Here is a 23,659-nt window from a genome sequence, read left to right as displayed (position 1 = left end):
ATGATAATTAATCATAAAGAAGTAATGTAAGTTCAAAGAAAATTTCATATTTACATGAATATTTAACAAAATTGTAAATATTTATTATTTGGATCAAACTCCACTTGTTTAGGTTTATGAAAGATGAGAATACTTTTGAGCTAGATATCTATTATTAGTCGTTGTCCTTTTCTTAGTCTTTTTCAATTTTCATCAAGTCCAAACAAATTTCATGATAAATTTTGTTTATTATTAGCAGTGTAAAGGATAGAAAAAGATTTTTAAACAACAAATCTCAAAAATCAAATGGTTTTATTAGGCTTTACTTCAAGGGTTAATTGCAATTTTTCTTTAATAATATGGGTGACGCTTTTCTTCCACTTTTTCCTGTACCTTAAAACTTAAGATTCCAACCTTAAAAAATATATATATTATGCGTTTTAAACCTTCATGATATATAACTCGGTAAAAATATTTAGGTGGTGTGCTGATTAAATATTTATTTTCATTTTTATAATATTTTTAAATGTCATGTGATCAGTTATTTATAATTTTATTTTTTCATAATGTGATGTGATACTTATATATTTATTAAAGGAAATAAATTAATAAATTTTTAAAAATTCTGAATAGTGGATTCATACCATGCGTCATAGGTAAATAAGACACATTACCTTACAAAATGAGCCATATTACTTTTGGTACTTGGTTGCCATATCATATATTAATTACCACTTTAAGTCTCATATTGTATATTAACAATGTAGTTCCGTTATTTTTTTTTTTGTTATTTTTAAATTGCAACATGGCTAAAATGTCTTTAATTTTTTAATTATTTAATTACTTTTTTTTTAATGTCATGTAATCGGATTTTTAAAAATATTTTGAATATTATTTAAAAATATAATTAAATAATTAAATGATTTTCATTTAAAAATACTAAAACATTGTTTAATTAAATTTTATTTATTTAATAAATTGATTTATATATTTATTATCACTTTAGGGCCCATATTTAAAATCATTTTAAATAACAATTTAAAAAAATTGAATATTGATTTAAAACTAATAATTCAATAATAAAGTGTTAATTTTTTCCATATTAATGGTTCTTGGAAAGAAAGAATTTTTAAATAAAAATTCACCCAAATTAAAACTACAACTATTTAAAAATATTGAAAACTATAATTATAAAACTTTTATTAATTCATTGCTTTTTTTAATAAGTAGCACGTCACATTTATATTTCAAGGTTGAAATTTCAACTTTTTTTAAAGGGTATAAAACGATAGTCGCTCATATGGCAAAGAGAAAATTGGTGTTAACCCTTAATTCAAATAGGAAATGGTTTCTCACCATTTAAAAATATATAAAATATAAAATAAACTCTAAATTGTGTTAATATTAAAAAAATATAAAAATTACTAAATATAAATTAAACTAATCGTAAAACTGAAACAAGCAATAAATAAATAAAAATTTAAGGAAAAGTTGGGTTGAAACAAGCTATAAGAAAAACAATAGGTAAAGACAAATATTCATTAGAAACGTCCAAATCGTGTCAGATTCGAATAGTAATGGTGATGCAATAGTTGAAACAAATCTAAGTTTTGTACATTCAGTGTGATTCTATTATAAGATTCTTCTCAATTTTTCTCATTTACATATATTTCAAAATAAAGTTTCTCATCCCACTATTACGGAAAACACCTATCATAACGGTTGAAAAATGAATACCACCATTTTGAACCAACTATTATGAGATTAGATGTGATTGTATGTGCGATACTTTTCACCACGGTCGTGCGACCGTGATTATAAGTTATGTAGCACGTGACCTACCACAACGGTTAATTTAAACAATTGTTGTGATATTCTTCAAAACAAAATATTTAACAATGGTTGGTATAAACAACCGTTGTGATATATACAATTGGGTTTATTATAAATCATATGGAATGCTTATTTCGTCAATGTTCACAAAGCATATAACCTTTCAATCTGATCTAGAACATTATAATATGACAAATTAAGTTATATTAGGAGAACAATTCCACGTTCAATGCTTAACAAAAGTTCTTCAACTCCTTATTCGCATTTTGCTCTTTATTGGTTAGAACTTTGTTTAATGATTCTATATCTTCAAGTGCCTCTTCCTTCACTTATAATTCATTTTGCAAAATATTATTTACATTGCAAACAAAATTAGAGGTGGAGAGAGGGCGGTTGGAGATCTACAATCATTAAATAGAGTTCTAACAGTTAAAGAATAATATGCAAATAACAAATTAAAGAATTCTTGTCAAAAATTGAACTTTTACTTGTTTTCAAATATAACTTTATCTATTATATTATAATTTTCTAATGTAATATGAAAAGTTATATATTTGGTAAGGGATTGGAAAAACACTCAAACTACATAATATATAATAAACGTATCTTTTAAACAAACATTAACAACAACATTCATCAACAACAAACCATAAATAACATACACGAAAAATGTTTTAGAAACTTACATGTCCCATAATGAAATAAGGATGAAGCTGAAGTTAGAGCTGCAAACATGTGTCTATTTTGAATGGATGTCATTCTGGATCTTTCGCACAAGTTTGCAATGCTCACTTTCGTTTCGTCCTCGTTATTAAAACAAACATCCCTACAAGTCAAAATAAGCAGACAATTCAAACATTATGAAACAAGCTATTGAAACATAAAAAATAATAAATAAACATATTTTGGAACATAAACTATAGTGAAGACGAACATGTAAAGTAGTTATTTGCTAAGATTTGATAAAAGTAAAGGAATACTTCAAAGAAGACGAGTTGGATGCATACGTTTGGGATTTCCATATGAGATAGACGAGTGAGAGAGATGTTAGGATTTTGTTTTAAGAGAGACGAGTGAAAGAGATGTTAGGATTTGTTTTTGAGAGACACGGTTGTAATATACTGAAGCGAGAGATAATTTTGCTTATATATAAATAAGTAACATATTTCACTACGGTTGATAATATGAACCATGATGAAATCATTGCAACTTACACCACGGTTGATTGTAACAATCGTGGTGATATAAAAGGTCAAACCCCATTATGTCACGCTAAATAGGAAATTGTTGGTGTTGGGGTTTGAACAATCTCACTCCAGGTATCTTTCACTACAAATGGTATCTATGACAATTGTGAAATGTTCTTTAATAAATACAAAAAAAAATCCAAAAAAGAACTATTACAACAATTAACCGGAAGATCGTTGTAAAATTGGTGTCACGAAAGGTCTATTTTGTAATGGTGTTATTGCTTTATATGTTTTTCACTTTTTAAGAGAATTAATGAGTTTTGGTAAGTAATGATAAGAAAAATAAAAGAGTTTGAAGTTTTTATAGAGATGGGCATTACAACAAAATATATATTTTCTAATGAGTTTTCACTTTGGTTGAATATTTAATCGAGGTGAAAATAAAATACGTTGGCATTTTTGAAATTTTGATTAATGAGAAATAATTTATTCTCTCGGTTGAGCTGACAGCCAATAGAAAACGTTTTAATCATTCAACCGTCGAATCACAATAAAGTTCATTTTTGTGTCTTTTTATTTATTTTTATTTATGACATATTCTCTTGGTTAAGCTGGTAACCAATGAGAAAAAATTTAAGTAACTCCCTTTCTATCTTAGTAAAGTTTATTTTAAGGTTTTTTAATTTTTATTTATTTATGGCCTATTCTATCAATTAAGTTGGAAATCAACGGAATTTTTTTTGATCATGCTCCCTTTAAATCCCAACAAAACTCATTTTATCCCTTTTAATTTAATTTAATTTTTATCTATGACATATTCTCTTAATTGAGCCTACAATAGATGGAAAAGTGACTTTTTAAAATAAATTTAAGAATTCCCTATTTTATTCATTCATAAAATATGAAATAATGAAAGAGAGAAATCTTATTCATCTTAGTCTTCTCCATTATAACTCTAACGAAATTTTATCTTCTATACCCAAACCTCACAACGAAACTTGAAATCTTTCTTTCTTCCATTAACCCTTGCACTTAATCTTATTTACCCTCCATACTAAATAGAATCCAATAACATTAACATCAGCAACTTACTCAACTTATTGTTCTAGTAAAAAATCATAAACATTTTCACCATGAATGCTTCTCCTAAACAAACATAAAAAATTTCATTCCTCTTCTCAAGGTTTCTCTTTTAACCTATATTTTTAATTTTATAAAAATTTATTTAGTGAATGTTGACTTAAACTAAGTGCATGAATGATGATGAAATCTTGAAATGTAAATTTGATGTTTTTCGTTGATGCATGAAATTCAAGAGAGAACATCAATATTCACATTATTACTATTCATGCTAGTGATGTATGCATTGTTCTTGATCCTTTGATTTTTTAGGTTGATTTTACATGTGTGCATCCGATCCGATAAATTTAAGAAAAATTCTATGGTGGTTATCAAAATTACTTTATTGGTGAAGTCACAATTCCAGCCAATCGACAAAGTTTCCTTAATCCTAGATTGCCACGTAGGACTATATGGTATATGTAACTTACTATGTAACCTCATATTTATTAATATTACAACTAATTATCTGACATATTCGCAAGTAAGTCCCTAACATATTAAATTTATAATACTTTAAAACTTGTTTCATGAAAATCAAAAGTCATAAAACAAATGAAAATATTGTTACGATATTTCATCTTCTTTCGGATTTTTTACTAATATAACCCAACTTTTTAAATTATTTCCCAAAATAACCCAAGTTTCAAAAAATTTCCCAATCTACCCCACCTTTAATAGGGAGGCGCCAATTGGATTGGCGCCCCCTCTTAAAAATTACAAGGAGGCGCCAATTGGATTGGCTAGGGCACCTGCCCTAGCCAATCCAATTGGCGCCTGTGTGTATTTTTTAAGAGGGGGCGCCAATCCAATTGGCGACTCCCTTAAAAAAGCCTCAAATGAAAAAACTTCCAACATGAAAGTTGTAGATCTTTTCAAAACAATGAATTTGGATATAAATTTTGCAACATTTGGATTTTTTTTGAGAAAGTTATGGGCAGTTGAAGTTGGACTTCTGAGTTTTTCAACTGTTGTCTGACCTATAATGTCTTGTATTATTTCATGTGTTTCTTTTAGAGTTATGAAATTTTGTCCAACATAACATTTGAAGTAGACATCTTAAATTTTGCAATGCACTTGGTCCCACCTCAAAATAATTAAAAATGAGTGAGTTATGTCCCTGCGAACTTGACCCAAAATTAGGGTTTCTGTCAGAATGACCTATAATGTTCTGAAATTAATGATGAGCTTCCAAGTTTCAAATGGATTTTTGATGAACATGAAAGTTGTTCATATGGCGACTGTTGTTAAAACTTGAATGGAGGCGCCAATTGGATTGGCTAGGGCAGGTGCCCTAGCTTAGGGTAGGTGCCCTAGCCAATCAAATCGGCGCCTATGTGTATGTTTTAAAAGGAGGCGCCAACTCAATTGCCGAGTCCATCATAAAATGCCTTTTTTGTATTATAAATAGATGCGTTGTGTGACCTATTGTTCCACAACTCAAATAATCATTTGGCTATCATGTTTGGTGTTCGTCGCCGATACGGTAAGGTGATTTATGCGAGAGACAAACCTCAATTGGTGATGCTGTTTTGGAACATCACCACGTTAGATCAACTGAAGAGGGAGCTGGTTCGATGGTTAGACGGGAAGATACCAGAAGGGGAAAAAATCAGAAGTATTGAGAGACTTGACAGTATCTTTGGTTGGGTGCGAATGAGGACTGATAAGGATGCTAGGGAAATGATGTTCGGTCGAGACGACATTAATTTGATTGTTGTAATCAGTTAGAATTAATTATGTTTTCAGATATTTTGTACTGATGTTGGTTATGAAACTCGTTGTAACAAGAACTTAATGATATATAATGATTGATTGTTACAGAAATACAATGTTACAAAAAGCATAAGATGTAGATACAATGTTACAAATAGCTTAAGATCTAGATATCATATTACAATAAGCTTAAGATCTAGATGATGCTCCTAGATTGGGACAGTTGTTTTTGTTGTGTCCTGGTTGGCGACAGATACTACATAATCTTATCATTTTATCTGTGGAATCCATCTCTGTTCTTATACGTGTGCTGTTTGGCCTTCCTTTCTTCTTTCTACGCATCTCTTCATTGTGCCAAACAATATCTCCTTCATATGGAGGCCAGTAATCCTCCATGGGTAGTACTGAAAAGCCTCGACTATATACATTCATGATGGTGTTGGCCTTGTACACATCAGATAAATAGGTGTTAGCGTCTTGACGAGTATAAGCGCATGCTGCAATGACATGGGAGCAAGGTATGCGGAAGGCCTGAAATTTTCCACAATCGCACCAACTTGTGTTTAGTCTAACAGCGTAGGCTAAATTTGGTCTCCCCTCGCTGTTGCCCATTGTTTCCTGGACGCTGAAATTTTGTCTATGACGGTCAAACACGGTTACAGCGTGTGTCGTAGCTTTGATGCTCTCCTCTTTCATGACCTTCATGCAACATTCACTGAATACTTGTCCAGACATTAACACTGCACTCCATCTTTCGCCTCTGGTTGCGAACATAGAAGCCAACCTATAATAGGTTGATCTTACCAAGGCGGTTATCGGCAGGTTTCGAATTCCTTTGAAAACCCCGTTCATGCATTCCACAATGTTTGTTGTCATGTGGCCCCATCGACAACCACCGTCAAATGCTCTTGTCCACTGCTCTACTGGGATGTTATTTATCCATCTCCCCGCATCTTCATTAGACAGTCGAATCTCATCACGATAATATTGAAAAGACGGTTGAGTTAAAGCATACCCAGCATTCACCACCTTCTTGCGAAGATTCTTATCTTTTATAGCACGCATGAAGTTTTGTGCTATGTGTCTGATACAGTAGACATGTGTAGAAGGAGGATCATGCCATCCGTTTTCATGGTTGTTGTAGGCACTTTCGATGGCAGCATGTCTATCAGAAATCAGACATAGATTGGCTTGTGGTGCGACATGCGTTCTGAGATGTCGAAGAAAGAAACCCCATCCAGCAGCTGTTTCACCTTCAACAAGAGCAAAGGCAACGGGAAATACATTGTTGTTACCGTCTTGTGCAACTGCCATGAGCAACGTACCCTTGTATTTTCCGTATAACCAAGTGCCATCAATTTGCAGGAGAGGTTTGCAGAATGTGAAACCTTTGATGCAAGGGTCAAATGCCCAAAAGAGACGGTGGAATATTCTATTACCTATAGCACAGGTTCCGTCTGGCATCATTGCTGGCACTGTCTCCAGAATTGCCACGGTTCCTGGGACATAAGTTTTTAGTGCCCATAAAAATCGTGGTAATTCTTTGAATGAGTCCTCCCAGTTGCCGAAAACCTGCTCAACAGCCTTTGTCCTCGCAATCCATGCTTTCTTGTAAGATGGAGTATAATTATATGTTGTTCGGATATGTGATATAATTATACTCACCTTCACTGATGGGTCTTTGTTTACCAATGGCAGAATGTCTCGACAAATCAATGCTGTGCTCAGTTGACGGTGATCTTGTGCAACGGTTGTTGCGACGCAACTGTGTGGTGGGTCTATTGAAGCGATCTCCCAAGAGTCATTTCTCTTCTTGTAAGATGCAGCCAAACGAAACTTACATAGCATGTTACAACATTCAATAACATACCTTCTTGAATCAGTGCGTTTAACCGTAAAGTCAACAAAGTTGTTCATGTGATATTTTTTGATTGCCAAGACACATTCCTCTTTGGTACGAAACATGTCTCCCACCTTTAATTCTCCTACTGGTCTCGGATACGGATTGTAGAAGACACTGTCGGACATTTCATCATCGTGAAGATCCATATTTGTCATATGTTGAGGAGGAATATAGACATGAGTAGGAGGTATTGGTGGTGGTTGAGCCTCATCTTCATCGTCGTTATTCAGGATGTGATCAACCTGTATCTCAGTCTCCTCTTCTTCTTCATCAAGCGCCCCCCTTAGTCAGTCCTTGAAACCAAGCATTCAGAACTAGGCTTGCATGCATGTGCCCTAGGGTGTCGCCAATTTGAATGGCGCCCCCTCCTAAATAATGTACATGGTCGCCAAATGAGGTGGAGACACCATGCAAACACAATTTTTCATGCACTCTTCCATTTGCCTATAAATTGATTCACTCCTTCACCAATTCTTTCACACCAACATTCTCACTACTTCATCTACATTTCTCACTACTTCATCTACATTACTTCTGTTACAATTTCATCTTCTACAAAATCTTCCATTTTCATCTACACTAACTCCCCAACAATATGTCTTTACTCACAATGGGCGAAGCACACAGAGGAACAGTTGCAAACATCGCAACATACGTAAGTTTTTTCTTATACTTCTTTTTTATGTTTCATCTCCACCAACCCCATTTTATTTTGAAATACCGACTTAGTCATGTGTTTCATTATTTCTATTATAGGAGGTCTCAAGGTTTCGCACTAGAGTCCACGAATTTGTCCACATGGACCCGATGATTCAACCTTATGTTGAACTCGCCGGTTTTGGTCACCTTAGCAAAATTATGTCTTGGTCTATAGATAACAAATTCATTCTAGCCTTATGCGAAAGATGGAGGCCAGAGACACACACATTTTGGTTTCCAACCGGTGAGTGTACCGTGACGTTAGAAGACGTCTACATGCTTTTAGGACTACGAATAGAAGGCAAAGCCGTTAATGGTAAGACCAACTTTCCTAATTCAATTTGCATGGAGCTTTTAAACGTTGATTTGTTAGATGATAATGCTAGGGGACAAGGTATACTACTATCTCGCCTAAAGTCATATTATAATAGTTTTTATTTAGATGAGCATTCTACCGAAGAGGCTCGAATCATCAAAACTAGGTGTTACATTATGTTGTTACTAGGATCCTTTTTATTTCCCGAAGGTAGTGGTTCTAGCATGCATATTATGTACTTACCTTTACTTAGAGATATAGATAGAATAGGTAGTTATAGTTGGGGATCCGCATGTCTAGCCTATCTCTATAGTTCTTTGTGCAAAAACTGCCACAAAGATACTTCTACATTTTCTGGATGTGCTGTTTTGCTACAAGCATGGGGATGGTCAAGACTACCGTCTCTAGCACCGGTCAATAGCAACCCCTTCACTTTTCCATATGCAAAAAAGTAAGTTGTTTAAATTGCTATGTCTTTACTTCCTTCCTTACAGTTTATTACCCATAACTAATTTTTTTAAACTTTTTGGTGTAGATGGTCGGCACGCGGTATGAATTACAGCAGATGTCCGAGACACTGTATTACTCAATATCGCAACCTGTTGGATCACCTTCGACCGACAGACGTAAGCAAAATAATTACATTATTTCTTCATATTATATTGACTTTTTCTACATTCATTTAAATCCTATTGTCTTTAACATTTCAGTTCATTTGGCGTCCATACCTTAATATGGAACATGAGCATCAGATCAACCCTGAAGACGCAGCCGTATGGACAACATGCGCACTGATAATACGGTTCACAACAGTGGAGCTGCACAACACCGATCGTGTGAAGCTGCAGTTTGGTATGGTCCAGAATATCCCAGATCCCCCAGCTAGCCTAGGAGAATGGCATATGCGCAAAGTGAACGACCAATGGAACTACAACCCTTGGCAAACCTTCGCAAGATCAGAGTGTCGCAAGTGGAAGCACCGTCATGACCATGTCTTAACTGACGCAGTCATGCCAAATGAGGTAAAACCAAGTCGTACTTATATGGCTTGGTATAGATCAGTTGGATTTCAATTCATCGCCGATGATATGTACCTCTACGACCCACGCCAGACAACTTACACACAAGAAGCCTCAACATCTAACCCCCAGCAACATTCTCAGCCCGGTTACTCACAACCACCTATCCAACAAACTTTCCGTTCCACAAACACACAAACATACAACCAAAACATGCCATTCACCCAACCCCAAAACCAAGAACATCCCCCATACCACCACCAACAAATGGACCATCAACCTTCGACCGAACATCGCTTCGCACCCACACCATCACCCTACCAAAGTCGCCTTACCCAAAACACTAACCGCCCCATCACCTACCGTAGCCAACAACCCCAAACATCACAATACCAAAACATCCCACAACCATATCTCTTCCAAACACCCCAACAACCTTTCCAACCTTTCCTAGACCCATCATTGTCACCCATGTCCCCCTTCAACCGTCCTGGTCGCCCATCCATGAGTCAACCACACCCCAACTTCTCTGGCATGGGTCATGAGCTCAGCTACGCCGGTACACCATCATTGAATACTGAAGACTATGCTGAGTTGGCTGCATACCTCAACGGATCTTCTCCTGTAGGCGGTAATGACGCTCCTGGACCATCAGATGAACAAACACCGGTTCAGAATCGTCAACGTGGGTTAGGGCCAAGGGTTAGGATAGCTAGGGGATGTGGGACCGGAGGTCGGTTAGGTGATCCCGGTCATCACCATTAGGATTCATTGTGTAAAATCCAAATTTTATTAATATCAATTCGTATTATGTCAAATTTATCTTTGTGTATTCTCCAAACATTAAGTTTCTTTCATAATTCTAAAATAAACACATATCATAAAACAAAAATTTATAGGTCAAAAACCCTAATTCAAGGACTTGTTATTTTTATGTTGAAGGGCTTGAAGTTGGTCCCTTTTGGCAAAGTTCACATACACTTGTTTTGACAGAAACCCTAATTTTGGGTCAAGTTCGCAGGGACATAACTCACTCATTTTTAATTATTTTGACGTGGGACCAAGTGCATTGGAAAATTTAAGATGTCTACTTCAAATGTTATGTTGGACAAAAATTCATATTCCTAAAAGAAACACATGCAATAATACAAAACATTACGACTCAGATAACAGTTATAATGTCAAATAGTCCAAGTTCAGGTGCCCATACCTTTCTCATAATCATCAAATGATGCAAACCTTTACTCCAAATTCATTATCTTGAAAAGATATACAACTTTTATGTTGAAGGTTTTGTCATTTGAGGCTTTTATCATTCATACTAAAGGGCTTGAAGTTGGTCCCTTTTGGCAAAGTTCACATACACTTGTTTTGACAGAAACCCTAATTTAGGGTCAAGTTCGCAGGGACATAACTCACTCATTTTTAATTATTTTGACGTGGGACCAAGTGCATTGGAAAATTTAAGATGTCTACTTCAAATGTTATGTTGGACAAAAATTCATATTCCTAAAAGAAACACATGCAATAATACAAAACATTACGACTCAGATAACAGTTATAATGTCAAATAGTCCAAGTTCAGGTGCCCATACCTTTCTCATAATCATCAAATGATGCAAACCTTTACTCCAAATTCATTATCTTGAAAAGATATACAACTTTTATGTTGAAGGTTTTGTCATTTGAGGCTTTTATCATTCATACTAAAGGGCTTGAAGTTGGTCCCTTTTGGCAAAGTTCACATACACTTGTTTTGACAGAAACCCTAATTTTGGGTCAAGTTCGCAGGGACATAACTCACTCATTTTTAATTATTTCGAGGTGGGACCAAGTGCATTGGAAAATTTAATATGTCTACTTCAAATGTTATGTTGGACAAAATTTCATAACTCTAAAAGAAACACATGAAATAATACAAGACATTATAGGTCAGACAACAGTTGAAAAACTCAGAAGTCCAACTTCAACTGCCCATAACTTTCTCAAAAAAAATCCAAATGTTGCAAAATTTATATCCAAATTCATTGTTTTGAAAAGATCTACAACTTTCATGTTGGAAGTTTTTTCATTTGAGGCTTTTTTAAGGGAGGCGCCAATTGGATTGGCGCCCCCTCTTAAAAAATACACACAGGCGCCAATTGGATTGGCTAGGGCAGGTGCCCTAGCCAATCCAATTGGCGCCTCCTTGTAATTTTTAAGAGGGGGCGCCAATCCAATTGGCGCCTCCCTATTAAAGGTGGGGTAGATTGGGAAATTTTTTGAAACTTGGGTTATTTTGGGAAATAATTTAAAAAGTTGGGTTATATTAGTAAAAAATCCTCTTCTTTCCCATACAAACAACAATTTCATCTCCTTTCCCCAATCTGTAGAACTACCTACATCCATCTTCTTTCGTCGCAATTGTAAAACAACCACTAACTAGGGTTTAGGGTGGAGAACCGTCGCCAACCCAGAGGTCGGTCCGCAACCGACCCCCCGATCACGCCCCCCATTTTTTTATGCGGCGAGGCTCCACCTCCACATCCAGTCGGTGCCCCCATGACTCCTCCGTCGCCACCGACGAACACTATCACGTATCATCGCCACCTCCCCATGCGGCTCTGTCTCCAACATGTCAGTCGCTGCCGATTTTATTGGGTCATCGTTGTCGATTCTACGACATAGTCCGATCTGACTCGGATTACGATTTTGTCCCAAATTTGAATTCGCAGATTTTCCTACCATATTTTGACCTACGACCCAATTTTTCCCGATTACCACAGTTTTGTTACAGTACTTTTATGGCCGATTTCACTACAGTAGCATCGTGATCTATTTTTCTATAATACCATGGCAACCAATTTTTTTGGCTCTTTTAAATTCTTACACTAAATTTTTTGAATTTGACATCGCCATTGAACCCTTTCACCATCCCAACTTAATCTCCTATGTGATTCACCAATCAACATTATCAGTAACATTTTAACCAAATCTCAATTCTTACTCATACTCATAAATTAACTAATTAATATTCACGCACACAAATCAACAAATTATTCATACTAATAATTTAATAGGGTCAAAAATTCATAATAAATCGTTCAACAACTCAATTCATGTTATAACACAGATCAATAATTCATTAATAGGTTATCATGTTTGTCCTACAGAAGTTAAAGAATCCCCACTACCCCATAGCTACAAGTCAATTACCAGATAGTCTCCTCTTACCTTGATTATGCATAAAAATTTGAATTATTGGTGGTTAGGGTTGCCTCTACTCTACTATGGTTGCCTCCTCTCTCTTTCTCCAAAATAATATGTGTTTCTACCTCTTCTCATAATCCTAATCCCTATATTTATATTAGTTATTTAAATTTGTTTTTCCATCTAGCCCCCTTTGATTTTTCTCTATTCCTCTTTTACTCCCTCTATTTTACTCATTATAATTTTTCAAATAGTTACCACTATTTATTTTTATATTTTAACAATACTACTAATAACCCCAAAATTCCAAAAATTCGTTATTACAACTCATTATTCCTCATAATTCAATTATTTTCGCATCAACACCTCACCTATATTATTTATAAAATACTTCAATAATAACACATTACTACTAAACATTAAAATATCAATTAATTATTCAATTACCAAAATTTAGGGTGTTACAACTCTTCCCCACTTATTGAATTTCCATCCTCAAATTTTTTACCGAAAGAGAACAAGTTTGGATAAGACTCTTTCATTTGGTTCTCTAGCTCCCAAGTCGCACTACCCTCAATGTATCCTCCCCACATAACTTTCACCAACAGAATTTCCTTGCCACTTAAGTGATTTACCTTTTGATCTTCAATTTGCAAGGGTGATGTTTCATAAGTTAAGTTTTCTCTCATCTGTGCATCATCTGATTGTATCACATGGTACATACTGAAAATATACTTATGAAGTTGAGAGATATGAAAGACACTATGGAGGTTTGAGAGAGATGGGGTAATTCAACCTTATTGGAAATTGCGTTGTCTCTCTTAAGAATTTGATAAGGACCAATAAAACTAGGAGTAAGCTTTTGAGATTTCAACACCCGGCCAACCCTAATCACTGGAGTGAATATGAAGAATACATGATCTCCTTCTTGAAATTCGAGTGCATTTCTATGCTTATTGTAATAACTCTTATGTATGCCCAACATTGCCAACATCTTTTCTTGAATCATTTTAATCTTTTCAATAGTTTGTTGTATTGTTTCAGGCCCTAGCACAATGCTTTCACCCTACTCATACCAACATAACAGTGCCTGACATCTCATCCCATACAAAGTCTCAAAAGGTGAAAAACCAATATTAGAATGGAAACTATATGTATAGGTAAACTCAATTAGCGGTAAGTGACTATTTTAACTACCACCCTACTCTAAAACATATGCCCTTAACAAGTCTTCCAACGTCTGGATAGTCCATTTTGCCTGACCATCAGTCTGAGGGTGGTAGGAAGAACTAAAACTCACGTTAGTCCCCGAAGCTCTTTGCAACTCTCCCAAAATCTCGAGGTGACCTCAGATCCTGATATGAAATTATGCTAGAAGGGATCCTATGCAATCTCATTATCTCCCCTATATAAATCTCATCCAGCTTATGCAATCGATATATGATCTTTATCAGAATGAAATGGGTTGATTTAGTTAACCTATCCACTCTGACCCAAATTGCATCATTCCCTTTAGTGGTCATAGGTAAACATACTACAAAATTCATGGAGATACTATCACATTTCCACTTAAGAATACTCAGAGGTTGCATAAGCTCATATGGCTTCTAGTGTTCTATTTTTTATTTTAGGCAAGTCAAATAAGAGTACACAAATTTGACAACTTCCTTCTTCATTCCTGGCCATCATCATTCCCTCTTAAGATCCTGATATATCTTAGGGGCACTTGGATGAAAATTCATTCCACTCATATGACCTTGTCCTGAAACCTTATAAATTTGTATTCTCCTACCTTGAAGTCCTCTAATTTCCCTTGATTGATTAGCACTAATTGGTCTATCAAGTGTAAATTCAGTTTTTGTCCCTCCTTAATTTCCTCTAACACGTTGTTAGTCAACCTTAAAATCCCCAACTTCACACTATTTGGCATTAGCTCACACGCCAAACTTAGGTTTCTGAACTGTTCAATTAAATCTATCTCTTTGGGCATTAATGGTAACATGTTTAAGGACTTTCAGCTTAAGGCGTCTTCCACTACATTATCCTTCCCTGGGTGATAATTCAGTTCAAAATCATAATCCTTTAGGAACTCTAGCCTCCTCATTTTCCTCATATTCAACTCCTTCTAGTTGAACAGATACTGCAAACTCTTATGATCACAAAAACCTCAAATCTTGATTCGTAGAGATAATGTCTCCAGATCTTAAGTATAAACACTATGTATGTTAACTCTGGGTCATGGGTAAGATAATTCCTTTATTTTAGTCTTAATTTGTTTGGAGGCATAGTCTATGACATAACCCTCTTGCTTGAGTATGCCACATAACCCTAATTTGGATGCATCACAATAAACCACGAAAGACTGACTTGGGTCTGGTAGGGTTAGGACGGGTGAAGATGTCAGTCTCTACTTATGTTTTTGGAAACTCCTCTCACAATCGGCATCATATACATAAGCATGGCCCTTCCGATTCAGTTGGGTCATAGGAAGTGCTAACTTTGAGAAACCTTCTATGAATCTCCGTTACTAGTCGGCTAAGCCCAGAGAACTCCTAATCTCAGTTACTGACTTAGGTGTCTCCCATCGTAACACCACATCTACCTTCGACGGGTCCACCGTTATTCCACCACTGAAAAATTACATGATCAAGGAAACACACCTCTCTCAATCAAAACTCACACTTAGACAACTTGGCATATAACTTCTTTTATTTTTAGATTTGCAACACAACTCTCAGATGTTCTGCATGTTCTTTATCTGATTTAGAATAAACCAAGACATCGTCTACGAACACCATCATGAACTGATCCAAATAGGAATGGACAATTCTATTCATATACTTCATGAATACTCCTTGCACATTCAACACTCTGAAGGGCATAACTGCATACTCATAGTGACAATAATGAGTTTTGAATGTTGTCTTGGAAATATCTTCCGCATTTTCTCAAATATGATGGTACCATGACCTCATATCAATCTTACTAAACACTTGTGCTTCTACTAGTTGATCCATAAGATTTCCAATTCTAGAAAGAGGATATATGTTCTTGATAGCCACCTTATTCTCAACTAACAATACAGGTGCTCCCCTGGGTGACACACTGGGTCTGGCAAATTTATTCTCTAAAAGTTCTTCCATTTGCTTCTTAAGTTCCCTCAGTTCTTAAGCGGACATTCTATAAGGGGCCATAGACACTGGTATGGTACCAAGTACCAAGTCTATCACAAATTCGAATTCATGCTCGGGTGGAAAATTACTAATATAATCAAGGGAAACATCAGGAAAATCGCATACGACTGGAAGGTTAGAAATCAAAGTTTCACGCTCTAGCTTCAGGGAGGCTCGCATTATGAACACTTGAGCATCATGTTTCAAACACATTTGTACTTGGTTAGCGGATACAAACCTTGAATCCTTACTCTATTCTAACTTAGAAAACATCATCAACTTATCAAAGCAATTTATGTGAATGTGATTGAATGATAACTAGTTCATTCCCATAATAACATCTAATTGACTTAGAGGTAAGTAAATCAAGTCGACACCAAATTCTCTACTATAGATGGATAAAGGACAATTTAAACATACTAGCGTCGTGGCTATAGAACCACTGGCCAGGGTATCAATGGTCATGACAAACCTCATAAAATACACCTTCAAATTTAACCTACGAACACAATCATGTGATATAAACGAGTGTATCACATATGTATCGATAATAGAAATTAAGGGAATACTCACTTTATTCTCTTTTATAAGCAATTTTTTACTTTTTAGGTTCATTAAATAAGTGATGTATTTGGACTATATATAGACTAGAATTATCAATTACTCAATAAATCTAAAAAGCTAGAATTTTCTTATAAAAGAGAATGGAGGGGTACCATTTACGAAACATATACCTTGAATCAGCCTATCCGATTTCGAGGCTTCAACACCACTAAGAGCAAAGACCTTTCCTTTATTTTTGCCATTCTGATCGACACATGGTTCCCTTTTTGGCGTTTGGCAATCTCTACTGAGGTGACCATGTTCTCTGAAGTTAAAATAGGTTAGGGATGCATCTTTGTACTCAGTGACATGATGGTCCAACTTTCCACATGTAAAACATATCGAAGAAAAGACAACCATTCCCCCACTACTTTCATTCTTGGTTGCAGCTTTTTGAATCCCATTGCCACTTGAAACTGCATACAACTTGCCCCAATTCTAATTACTGGTTTTCTTATCACCCAAAATCTTATAGTGAGTAGACCTTGCATTGTTCTCTTCATCATAGATCATATATTTGTTAACTAGCACTGAGAAACGACGAATCTTCTAATACCCACTGAATTGCTTAATCTCAGAGCGCAGGTCATTCTCAAATTTCACACATTTGGAAGCTTCATCATCTACATCATTATAAAGCAGACAGTACATGGATAACTCGTTAAACTTGGCTGCATAGTCAACCACATACATTTTCCCCTGCTGTAGGATAGCTCGTAAGGAAAATATTTTCCCAATAACTCATTCTTAAAGATATCCCAAGTAAAATAGTGCTAGCATCTTCCATTCTTTTGCAGGAATGCTCCCACCAGTGTTCAACCTCTTCAGACAACATGTAAGGTCTAAACAAAACCTTATGGGCATCGGTGCATGCCATGGAAAATCTTCTCAATTTCTTGAATCCAGGCTTGTGCTCCATCGGGATCATATCTTCCCTTGAATTAAATGTAGGAAAATTATTCTTTTGAAACTTCCCTAGCCCTTGGAACTTACCAACTCCTCCATTCTGATTCTGATTAGCTAATAAGGCAGCATTAGCTTGAGCCATTACATGGGTCATTGCCTCTAGGACATCAACGATTGCACAATCGTTCCTACTAGCCATTTTTTCCAGCTTCAAACATTAAAGCAAATAGTGGTTAACGAAAAAACAACAACACCAATAGTGGCATCACGCATATTATGTGCAAGGGTAGTATATTCAAATAGATCTTAAGATCGGCCGGACCAACCAGGCACTGATACCAACTATATAACACAATAAAAACCCCTATAATTTTTTTTTCATTTTTAAGTCTCAAAATCATTTAGAATATTAGAACATTAGGGCGTTACACACCAAAGTTCCTCATTTATTTCAAGAAAAAGAGAATAATCAGTGTATCATAAAATGAATAATCAATTCAAGTTGCAACAACTAACAAATGAAGGTTCCCTCCCGTTGTTACAATATCAAAGCTACGAGTACTACAACTATTGGCCAACATCGAGGTTTAACAAAACATGAAAGACAAGAAAAACAAACGAACATCTCCTATTAGAAGTTGGATCACTCCTTAAGGTCAATCTGAGACTGACCTGTACAATTTTACAATTTTAACACATAGAAACAACCAGGGGTGAGAATATGCCTGACAATTAACATTGGGATAATAACAACGAGGGTAATATATTTTACACATTCAGTCATAAATATAATACATGATTTATCATACGAATAACAAATACATTTCATCTTACTAATTCAAACACCACATTCAATAATATAATTTATTCAATGATGTAACATTATGCTCAACTACTCCACTCACATGCATATGGTACCATCCTACAACATTGGACCGAAGTCCCACATCATCAAATTGAAGTTCATCATCATCGAACCTAAGTCCATGATCATCGGACCCAAGTCCTAACCTAAATTCAAATATACATGATGCATGACTTAAAAAAATACAAATAACCTCCATCTGAACCTCCTACTCGCATTACCATGTACCAATCACAACTTTGGACCGAAGTCTTACATCGTCGAACCGAACTCCATCATCGTCGGTCCTCATGAACCAATCTCAATAACTATACATATAGGCGTAAACAACACAACATCAATATGCCTCAATTAACGGATATTCCTCAACATGTTATAATCAATTACATCAAAATCATCATTCAACTTCAAGAAATCAACATTGATTCTCATAAACGTAAACATATAAACAGATCAACATATAAATATTGGTTTTCCTTAAACCTTCACATTTCATTGCCTACTCACAAGAAAGTCAACAATTCAGTCATTAACAATCAACTTTACTCATATTTCTTAATAAAACATCACTTAATATAATACACCAAATCAATCCAAGGGTATCCCAAACCTTTGCCCTTCTAAATCACCTCTATGCTATAAACATTTGATTTAACTCTAAAATTGTCTCACTGTAATTAATAGGGTTATATACTCTAAAAATGTCTCATTGTATAGGGTTATATACTCTAAAATTTCCAAAAGCATAATCCTGAAAGCCAAAGAACCATCGAACTGACTAAAAAGTCTCAAAAATATGAAAATTGAGACATTTGGAACAAAAACCCAAAAAGACTCATAATCGTATGAACATGGTGGAAAACTACCGCGTCGACCGTCGACCCTCGGCTACACCGGCGATCGCGCCCCCATTTTTTACGGGTGCGGCTCCTCTGCATATGATGTTGCGCACCGCCGCGTCGATCATTGACCATCGCCTCAACCTCCAAATCTAAACTCCTCCCCCACGACCTCACTTTTGCTCGTTGTCGTGCAACACAGCCACCCCCTCCCACGAGGCTCCACATCTGCCAAGCCGACCACCGATAATTTTTCGGCGCCGACGTCGATGATATTCCAGCGAGACCCAACCTTAATCGTGATTTCGGACTGATTCTGAATTCGCGGATCTACCGACCCGATTTAGACCCACGGTCCATTTTTTTCCAATTTCCATGAATTTGCTACAGTACCGTCGCAGTCGATTTTGTTACAGTTCCATCGCAGCCAACTTTTCGATGCTGTCAAATTTTTACATTAAATTTTTTGAATTTGACATCGCCATTGAACCCTTTCACCATCCCAACTCGATCAACTCTATGATTTATCGATCAACCCTATCAGTAACATTTTAACCCAATCTGAATTCTTACTCATACTCATAAATTAAAAGATTAATACTCCCATACATAAATCAACAAATTATCCATACTAACAATTTAACATGGTCAACAACTCATAATAAATAATTCAACGACTCAATTCATGTTATAACACAGCTGAATAGTTCATTTGTAGGTTATCATGTTTTTCATATAGGGGTTAAGGAATCCCTACTACCCCATAGCTACAAGTCAATTATCAGATAATTTTGTCTACCTCGATTACGCAGAAAAATCTGAATTGTTGGTAGTTAGGGTTGTCTCTACTCTGCTATGGTTGCATCCTCCCTTATCCTCTTTCTCCAAAATAACATGTGTTTCTACCTCTTATCACAACCCTAAACCTATATTTGTATTAGTTATTTAAATTTGTTTTTTCAACCCTTTGGTTTTTATTCCTCTTTTATCTCCTCTATTTTACTCATTCTAATTTTTTAAATAATTACCACTATTTATTTTAATATTTTAACAATACTTCATTATAATTTTTTTAAATAATTACCACTATTTGTTTTAATATTTTAAAAATACTAATAATAATTCCAAAAATTCATTATTACAACACATTATTCCTCATAATTCAATTATTTCTGCATCAACATCTCACCCATATTATTTATAAAATATTTAAATAATAACACATTACTACTAAACATCAAAATATCAATTAATAATTTAACTATCAAAATTTTAGGCGTTACACCACTAACTTTAAATTTTGACATGAGGCTATACTCTGGTTCAAGTTAAGGATCACTAACTTTATATTTTTACATGGGGTTATACTCCGGTTCAAGTTAAGGATCACTAACTTTATATTTTGGCATTGGGCTATACTCCGGTTCAAGTTAAGGACCACTAAATTTAGATTTGGACATAAGGTTATACTCCGGTTCAAGTTAAGGATGATGGTGACAAGAAACACAAGAAAGGGTGATTTTAATTGGGTTTCTGAAAATGAAATCTTTTTCAACCCAACACAACAAGTAGAAAACTAAGAACAAAATTAATGAAACAATTATTTTTATCTTGGTTCGCTGTTAACTAAGCTACCTCCAGTATGTCATACCCTAACTTTTACCCCTAAGATCCCATATTATTTCCATCATTTGCATGGCATCAAACATCTCATGTGTGTATCTTTTATGCATTACCAACCTTATGAAAATACAAAAATATGTTTTGTCTTGTTTAATTCTTTCACAAGGTAGGTATGTTGGTTTAAGGAGCTCAAGTGATTGACCGGTCAAGATTATGGGCATTCCTCAGTAATTAAAGCTTCTAATTCATTCACAATAGTCAAGTGATCTCCATTCATCATAAATCAAGTTCAAGATTGCATCCATTCAAGATCAAAAAGCTCCAAACTCATCTGATGCTTAAATTAGGGTTTTGATCAAGATTGCCCTGATGTTAACTTTTTGATCAAGACATAATCTAATGGTTTGAAATATTATTCAAGGTCCTCAATTTCTTCATTATGATCCATTCACGTGCTTCAATTGGCTAAAGAATTTGATTCATTAATCATTGAAGATTTGGAATTCATTTGATGAAAAGTCAACTGCTAAAGGTCAAAGTTTGACTTTTGAGATTTTTTAGTCAACCATGGGTTTCTCAAGTCAAGAATCGTGAAAATATGGTTGATGAATGCATTTGATCAAGAAAATCGAGAAAAAGTTCAAGAATGTCAAATCTAGGGTTTTCAAAATTTCTCTGAGTTATGAAATTGCATGTTCATGAAGCCCACTTTACAAGTTTGTAACTTCTTTCTCAAGCCATCATTTTTCATGCTCAAAGGATGTACTTGTATATGATGTTCCATACTTTAACTTTATAGAAATAATTAACCAAATATCTCATAAGGATTGGAAGATATGAAGTGATGAAGATGAGATCTCAAAGTTGTAAAATTGTTCAACACTTGGAAAAATTTCCAAGTGTTTAGCAGTTAAGATTGTCAAAGTTGATGGTTAATTATCTCCATGAAAGTTGTATAGGATTATAAAATCTTCCCAAATATCCCATTGACATGAATTTATCACACTTGATCTAGGAGTTTCTAAGAAGTAAAGTCACCATGTTAGGCCAAATTGAAAGTCCATCTTCATGTCAAGTTTCATGTTGAAACCAAAGTTAAACCTCAAGATCTTGCTTTGCAGCCTATGATGCTTCTAAATCTTAGCATAATGAGTGTTTTACACAAACCACTGATGCATTACACAAGGGCTTACACCATTATCCAAACAACATACCATTCATGGATCATTTTGCCATAAAACTTCATTGCCATTTCCATAAAGATTACTTTTCTCAACCACTTTCGCTCTGAGCTTTGTAAATAGATCTTGATTTGATCTTACTCTATCTAAACACCAAAAGCAAAATCATATTTGTACTTTTCACCATTTTTTTAGATTTGATCCAAAGTCCATCAAACAATACCAATAACCACTGCACCAAATCTGAACTCATTCACTATAAAAGGAGGTGTCATTGCAATGCTCCAACACGCAAAAAAACATCCATCATCAAGCAAAAAAGAACATAAAATAATTCTTTCACTCTTTCCATATTTTCACTCAAAGAAGCTAGATGAATCATTATTTCTCATCTGGAAGTGCTTTTGAAGGTGCAATGGACACACTGCGTTAGGTAAAAAAAGCTCATTTTAAAACCCCTCATAAAAGCATCATTTTTACTCATTCTTGTTACCATTATGTTTGTTTTGAACATGAACTACCTCATAAAAATCTGATTTATTTTGTTATTTAGTTTTTAATTTTATATTAAAAAATCCCCCCCAAAAAACTTTATTATTTATTCCTTTTTATTTTTCATTTAAGTATGCTTTGATTCAATTTTTGCCATGATTAATTTTCTCCCATTTTTATCCATATGTGTTGAACACCTTGATTATACTTGGACTTATACTTGATGATAACTTGTTTATTTGATTTATGTTTGAAGTACATGGATGTTTATGGTTGATGACTTGCTTTGAAACCCTAATGTATGAACCTTAGAGGCATGAACCTTAATGACTTTAACCCTTGTATGAGGTGAACTTTTGACATAAAATGATACTTTTATATGCTTTGAACTTGCTCCTGAATATTGTTTTAGTATTGGTGCATGACATAGTTGTTTAAGGTTTAACATGCTTGTATGCTCCTTATATGTCCACTTTTAAAATGCCTCGACCATTGCTTTAAATGTCTTGTGATTGATATCATGATATATATTATTTGATGTTTTGACTTGATGAACTTTGCAAAATTATTCTTGAGACATTTTTGCTTGTATGCTTGTATGATCCATGTGTTATGAACTATTCTTTATGCCATGCCTTTTGCTTTATTCTTTATTGATGGTCTTGATTGGTATCTTAAGATGTTTAAGCTTGATACATGGTAGTGATTTCATTCATATGCTTACTTAGTGCATATTTTTAATGCATGATACTTGTGATTATGTTTCAATCCAAGGTAAAAGGGTTATAGTTGACTTATTCCCATGCGCATATTCATTGTGAGTGTTTGTAGCTTCCTTTACCCACCTTATACCCTTTAGCCCATTCTAAACCCTAGTCCAATCTTAGGATTTTTCAAACTTGAACTTCTTTCATAAAAAAACCTTGACTTTAGGTCATTGAATTTTCAAACTTTCTTTCTTCATAAATTCTTCAAAAAAAACTTTAAGCATATCAAACTCTTTCTATAAGACTA

At 34.8% G+C, this 23,659-nt stretch overlaps 1 protein-coding gene across 1 annotated transcript; it reads left to right on the top strand.

Moving 5' to 3' along the window:
* The first annotated feature begins 9,296 nt into the window (after window positions 1-9,296).
* LOC127121577 (altered inheritance of mitochondria protein 3-like) lies at window positions 9,297-10,592 on the top strand. Its single transcript, XM_051052040.1, has 2 exons — window positions 9,297-9,381; window positions 9,466-10,592. Exons 1-2 carry the CDS (start codon window positions 9,307-9,309, stop codon window positions 10,537-10,539), a joined length of 1,149 nt encoding a protein of 382 aa, XP_050907997.1. The 5' UTR covers window positions 9,297-9,306; the 3' UTR covers window positions 10,540-10,592.
* Window positions 10,593-23,659: the final 13,067 nt, after the last annotated feature.

Source organism: Lathyrus oleraceus, chromosome 2, assembly GCF_024323335.1.
Source record: "Lathyrus oleraceus cultivar Zhongwan6 chromosome 2, CAAS_Psat_ZW6_1.0, whole genome shotgun sequence".
Classification (NCBI taxonomy): Eukaryota; Viridiplantae; Streptophyta; class Magnoliopsida; order Fabales; family Fabaceae; genus Lathyrus; species Lathyrus oleraceus.
This window is presented reverse-complemented; position numbering and strand designations above follow the sequence as displayed.